General features: G+C 35.2%; 1 protein-coding gene across 1 annotated transcript in view; it reads left to right on the top strand.

Moving 5' to 3' along the window:
- The window catches only part of LOC133176635 (general transcription factor IIE subunit 1-like), a 19,195-nt gene extending 14,288 nt beyond the window's left edge, over positions 1-4,907 (top strand). The window contains exons 2-5 of the mRNA XM_061311737.1: positions 1,704-2,362; positions 2,725-2,929; positions 3,666-3,873; positions 4,387-4,907. Coding sequence (XP_061167721.1) covers positions 1,713-2,362; positions 2,725-2,929; positions 3,666-3,873; positions 4,387-4,550 — 1,227 coding nt within the window. The 5' untranslated portion in view covers positions 1,704-1,712 and the 3' untranslated portion in view covers positions 4,551-4,907. The remainder of the gene's footprint in view (positions 1-1,703; positions 2,363-2,724; positions 2,930-3,665; positions 3,874-4,386) is intronic.
- Positions 4,908-6,802: the final 1,895 nt, after the last annotated feature.

Below are 6,802 nucleotides of genomic sequence, written 5' to 3'. Positions count from 1 at the left end.
GAAATACCTGTAATATTAGCTGCAATAGAAAGATAAATTTATTGTGCATTAAAACTAAATTATGCGTGATAGAGTTTCAAAAACTTTTCATTACAAGTCTCTATGTGTATGCCTTTATTAACATTGGATAAATTATTGCCTAACACCGTCTTAAGTATGTTACGAATGAAATTGCAATTCCCGTTACACTTGGATCCACCTACATACTCTCACTCAGTGCAGGGAGTGAATATGACGTCACAGCGGAAGTGACGCCGAGTTGTGTCTGCAGTGGCTGTGTTTAGGACGAAGGCAGCTACATTACTTCGTATTTTGCCGTATTTTCAACGCATGTAATCGTATTGTTAACATTTTTTATTTACTACAGCATTTCCTCGGCGATATTGACGCGACAGGTGGGATTTTTCGAATGTAATCTGCAAGGTTAGTGAAAAATTCGAGAACGTTGAAATGACATGCCCAGTGAAATGACTTGCGATAGAAATTACGAAAATTACGCATGTTGGTGAGGATTCTTGAATATCTTGAGTGCAAAGACTGCATAATATTCAGAACACGGATGTTGAAATGATTTTGGGACGTTTTTTATTGTTGTAGTGTTGAAGGCTCGAGGGGGTTAGTCATGCCTGGCACAACTAACCCCTATGGTGCGCGTGCGCTAACTAACCCTGCTGAGACTGAACAAACACTGACTAAGCCTTGGTTTTAGGCCAAGTCCACAAAATAAAGTCCAAATAAAAAAGAACACCAGCACAAACAACATTATATAAGAAAAATAAAATTGATAAACACAAAATCATTATAAATTAAAGAGAAAGAATGAATTCAAACATATTATTAGTGGTATTACTATATAATAACCCAACATTTATTAGAATATTTCTTGTTAGTTGGCAAAGTTAGTTAAGACTAACCCAACATTTATTAGAAAAATTATTGTTAGTTAACTAAGTTAGTTAAGACTAACACAAAAAGAAATGGAAATTCTTGTTAGTTGTCTAAGTTAGTCTGACTAAGGGCTTTTTTCTTGAAAACCCCAAATTCCAATAATCAAAATAATTCCAAATTCAAATAATACACTGTTATATATATATATATATATATATATATATATATATATATATATATATATATATATATATATATATCATGTGTGTGGTGGATATTACCCATAAGATAAACCTGTGCTTTATCCACGGGTACATGTATATACTTTATCAATAACACTTCCGGTTTTGACACAATCCCTCGCGTCAAGAAGTAAATTTATCAAACTTTCTGTGAAAGTTCTTGCGTTATAAAATGGATGCTAATGAGTAAAAATGTTTGTTATAAACAAGAGTTTTGATGGTTTTTTAGGCTATAGCATTGTTAATCATTTATAAAAATTCATACTGTAAATTGACAAACCTGCAAATGGGCATTTGTAAAACTCTTGCACAGCCAGTAGAGAAATATATGATGTATCATTTGTTGAATTAATAACTACACTATAGGAGATGCACATCAAACATTAAGAATGGAAAAATCATTGAAATTTTTGTATCAAGATTGAAATAATTATCTTTCTTACTCTCTGAACTGTTTATGATAACTGAACAATATTTGATGGGCGTATCATATGTGTGGCGGTGCACTTAATTGATTTCACTCATTACTTCAATGTTTCATTTATATACCAATATTGTGTTTTTTAAATACAGATTTTCAATATGAATGAGCCAGAGATTTTGACAGAGGTACCAAGCACATTAAAGAGACTGATTAGATTAGTGGTCAGAGGGTTCTACAGTATAGAGCACGCCATGATTATCGACCTTCTAGTCCGCAATCCCTGCATGAAAGAGGACGACATTGTGGAAATTCTCAGATTCGAGAGGAAACAACTCCGAGCTCTTATAAATACCTTAAAAACAGAAAAGTTTCTCAAGACAAGAATGAAAATGGAAACTGATGCTGAGAACAAATCGACTCGCCAGACATACTACTTCATTAATTACCAAGTGTTTGTCAACATTGTCAAGTATAAACTAGATCACATTCGCAGGAAGATTGAAATGGAAGAAATGCACAACACTAGTAGGGCTTCTTTCAAATGTCCCACTTGTGAAAAGACATTCACTGACCTTGAAGTCAACGAGTTGTTTGATGTTATGAGTGGGACGTTCCGATGTACGTTTTGTGAGAATGAGGTTGAGGAGGAAGCCGGGGCCACATCGGTCCAAGACACGCGAACTTTACTTGCCAAATTCAACGAACAGATTCAGCCAGTGTTTGACTTGTTACAAAAGTGTGATGACATCAAATTAGCCCCAGAGCTTCTGGAACCAGAACCCACAGATCTCAATAGAGTTCACAACAGGTTTATATCATTAACACTCATCAAATGTAGAGTTTGTAAACAGACTGGATTTTTTTATATGCATGTATAATTTTGCTTTGTTAAAGAAAATTTAGACATTGGTGCAATCTTACTAAAATTTGATGTTAGATCCACTCACATACTTACTACATTAAGTTAGTGTAGTGAGTATACGAGTGGATCTAACATCTAATTTTAATTAGATTTACATTGTTGAAGCAAGAAATTATGGAACAAAACAAAACAAAAAATTTTAAAAAATCAGATCATAAGACATTAATTTTGTTACTTTTTTATTTTTACACTCCTTCACAATAATCCCTGATGATTAAACTGTTACAAATTGACTATCTACATTTTAGGTCACATTCTTCAAAGACGTCCAATGCAGACAGGGGTGTTTGGAGTGGTGATAAGAATAGGACCACCAACTATAACCTGGGATCTGATGCCACCGTCACCATCAGCATGGGAGGGGAGGGGGAGACAAAGAAAAGTGAGGCAGTTAAGGAGGTGCCGATCTGGATGTCACAGAGTACTGTAGAGGGGGGACAAGAAGACAGCAGGGTCAGTATCCATACATCACCATGGTTACATTGTAAACAATGAATACATGCTTAACTTAGTAAACAGCTGTGTGAATGAGTTCTTAGCAATAGAATTTATTAGAAGAATTATTGCCTTTCATGACAACTGCTCAGCACAAAGGTAGCAGATGAGGGATTATTGTTTCTTTCAAGGTACAACTAATCAGCTTTTACCTGAAAACAAGACATAGTGGTTATAGTAAGCAAAAGAAATCTAAAAATTGATAATATCATAATCATTATTCAAATTAAGGTTAAAGAGATGATGATTTTGTGCATGGGCTGTCTTTGGAATAATGATAAGATATACACTATTCTGTAACTGACCATAACAGAGAAATGTAATTGGCTATGTCTGGACAGTACACTTGAAGAAAGTGTGGTATCACTTACAATTGGAAAATCTTTCATAGGAAAGGAAATGAATGCAAAAGTCTTTTTTCTGGATATTACTTTGACAGACTCCTATAATTCTCCATTTAATTCTGGGGATGGTTTTTTTGTAAATTTGTAAAGTATTAACTGGAAGGTCAGTGTTAAGTGGTTAGTTGACAGGTGTAAAAAATTACAAAAATGAGATCCATGCAAAAAAAAAAAAAAAGAGAGAAAAAAAAAAGGAAAATGAAGGATTTTCCAATTCATACCATATACTAGTGTCCTTGAAATATCAAAAGCATGATACCATAGGTGTCACTAAAAATATCTCATTTTAACAGAGCTCTTTTGTCAATGAGGAATCCAAACCAGCACATCTAGAGGCAGCCAATCGGTCAGCAGTCAACAGCGAGATTGAAACTCTCCTATATATTCATGAGAAGAAGGGTGGGGCTCCTGGGGGCTCTCTACCTGGTCAGAGAAATGACAGCTCCAGTAGTGACTCAGAGGAAGAGACACCTAAAATCTCAGCACCGTCTCATAATACAGGTAAGATGTCAGCTTCATCTCATAACACTGATAGGATGACAGCTCCATATCTCATAAGGCAGGTTAGATCTGAGCTCCATCTCATAATGCAGGTAAGATCCTAGCTCCATATATCATAAGACAGGTAAAATCTTAGCGCCATCTCATATCAAAGGTAAATTCTCAGCTTCATCTCATAATACAAGTAAGATCTCAGCTCCATCTCATAACAGAGGTAAAATCTGAGCTCCATGCATTTCATTACACAGATAAAATCTCAGTTCCATTTCATACCAAAGGTAAGATGTTAGTTCCATCTCATAATGCAGATAAGACCTCAGCTCCATCTATTCTCCCTTTTTGTAAATGAGACTGAGATCAAAAATAAGCTCATCTAAGTTTTATGGCCCTTTTAAGCTTTGTCTGTCACACTTTCTCTCTCTCCATTTCACATACATTGTGTACATGAACGTTTTATTTATATTAAAGAAGTGTTTGACATTGTTAACCATAAGATTTCAATGTTGTTTGTAGTTGAGGAGATGGAGAGTGAGGAGGAGGATACCATGGTAACCATTGCCGGGAAGAAAGTGCCCCTCCATGAAGTTACAGATGAGATGGTGGCCAAAATGACTCTAGAGGAAAAAGAAGATTACATACGACTGGGTCAAGAACTCTATCAAAACATGTATGAGTGACCTGTACATTCACATTATTTACATGTATAATGTTCAATAAGGAAACCTTTGTTTCCTTGTACTGAATTGAAGCACAAGATCAGAAATGTGCTCTTCACTTTGTGCCGATGATGCTGATGGCGATTTATGATCACTTGATCCTACAGCAATTCACAGAAAAAAACGACTCTTTCAAAGGTGTTTGTTGTACCTTTAATTATTTAATTGTATCTGTCAGTGAAATTTATTGGCTCTTATAGAAATTAAATATAATTGTACATAACTGTATTTGTAATTGACGTATTTCATTCAAATCATTTTGGTAGAACATCTTGTATGTGTACAGTTAAAATCTAATTAAATGAAATTTAATTCTTAGTTTCTTAATTTATCCTTCATCAATATGGAAGTATGACTATATGTGATGGGTAAAATAAATTTCTTGTCTGATGTACAGGGAAGAGCGATAGTTCAAGTCTGGTATTAAACACAGACTATTAAAGAATTTCAATTAACACTTGTCAGAAGTCAGTTGGGAAAATTTGGGGAGGGGGTTCCCTTTTTTTCTTCCCTTTGGCTATCCTATCTCCTGTGGTCCTTTTTAAAAAAGAACTTTTGACTAAGAATAAAAAATTTAGTTGATTGTAACATCTTGCAAAATTAATGATTCTGTCATAAATTACTTGCATAAAAATATCCTTCTAAATTCTTTTTTTTTTAAAAGATTACCCATTTTTTAATTACAGAAAAAAAATTATTCCGATAATTATATTCTGATTTTAATAAAAAGGCAGGATTATCTCCGAATCATATATCAAGAACAAGCAATTTAAAACAAACAAAATGTAAGGGATCTTCTTGTGTAACATAGAGGGAAGATCAACTAAGCTATAAGAGAAAGTGTTAAATCAGAAAAACATACACACTATTATACAAGGATATATTTCGTACTTCTACATTTTATCAGAATATATACAATAAGGAAATTAAAAAATGAATTATGTATGTAGTCTTTCCTTTATACCAAAAAGCAAACTATGTGTTTGGTGTTTTAATATAAAGTGTTCCAGATTCATTCCCTCGTATTTCCTGCCATTTTGATCGTTTGTTTAAGGCAGTCAAAAGGCGCAGATCCTGGAATTTTATTCCAGGGAGAGTCCGCATCAACTCCAACAGATGTCAGACTCGGAAATGTTTTGCTCAGTGGAGGGAGGATGATATTGTGTGTGATGACATCAAATTAGCCCCAGAGCTTCTGGAACCAGAACCCACAGATCTCAACAGAGTTCACAACAGGTTTATATCATTTATTTAATACTCATCAAATGTAGAGTTTGTAAACAGAGTGGATTTTTCATGTATATCAGTATATACAGGTAAAATAGAAAACAAAGGATTTTACAATTTTTACCATATATCATTGAAATATCAAAAGCAAGATAGTCTAGGTGTCACTAAAAATATCTCATTTTAACAGAGCTCTTTTGTCAATGAGGAATCCAAACCAGCACATCTAGAGGCAGCCAATCGGTCAACAGTCAACAGCGAGATTGAAACTCTCCTATATATTCATGAGAAGAAGGGTGGGGCTCCTGGGGGCTCCCTACTTGGTCAGAGAAATGACAGCTCCAGTAGTGACTCAGAGGAAGAGACACCTAAGATCTCGGCTCCATCTCATATAATACAGGTAAGATGTCAGCTCCATCTCATAACACAGGTAAGATGTCAGCTCCATCTCATAATACAGGTAAGATCTCAGCTCCATCTCATAACACAGGTAAGATCTCAGCTCCATCTCATAACACAGGTAAGATCTCAGCTCCATCTCATAACACAGGTAAGATCTCAGCTCCATCTCATAACACAGGTAAGATCTCAGCTCCATCTCATAATACAGGTAAGATCTCAGCTCCATCTCATAACACAGGTAAGATCTCAGCTCCATCTCATAACACAGGTAAGATGTCAGCTCCATCTCATAACACAGGTAAGATCTCAGCTCCATCTCATAACACAGGTAAGATCTCAGCTCCATCTCATAACACAGGTAAGATCTCAGCTCCGTCTCATAATACAGGTAAGATCTCAGCTCCATCTCATTACACAGGTAAAATCTCAGCTCCATCTCATAATACAGGTAAAATGTCATCTTGATACAGGTAAAATATCAGCTCCATCTCATAACACAGGTAAGCTCCATCTCATAATGCAGGTTTCAATGCTGTTTGTAGTTGAAGAGATAGAGAGTGAGGAGGAGGATACCGTGGTAACCG

Source organism: Saccostrea echinata, unplaced genomic scaffold (genome assembly GCF_033153115.1).
Source record: "Saccostrea echinata isolate AGI-Se365-2 ecotype Australia unplaced genomic scaffold, CSIRO_AGI_Sech_v1 ptg000077l, whole genome shotgun sequence".
Lineage (NCBI taxonomy): Eukaryota > Metazoa > Mollusca > Bivalvia > Ostreida > Ostreidae > Saccostrea > Saccostrea echinata.
The sequence above is the reverse complement of the archived record's forward strand: the minus strand, read 5'-3'. Positions and strand labels throughout refer to the sequence as shown.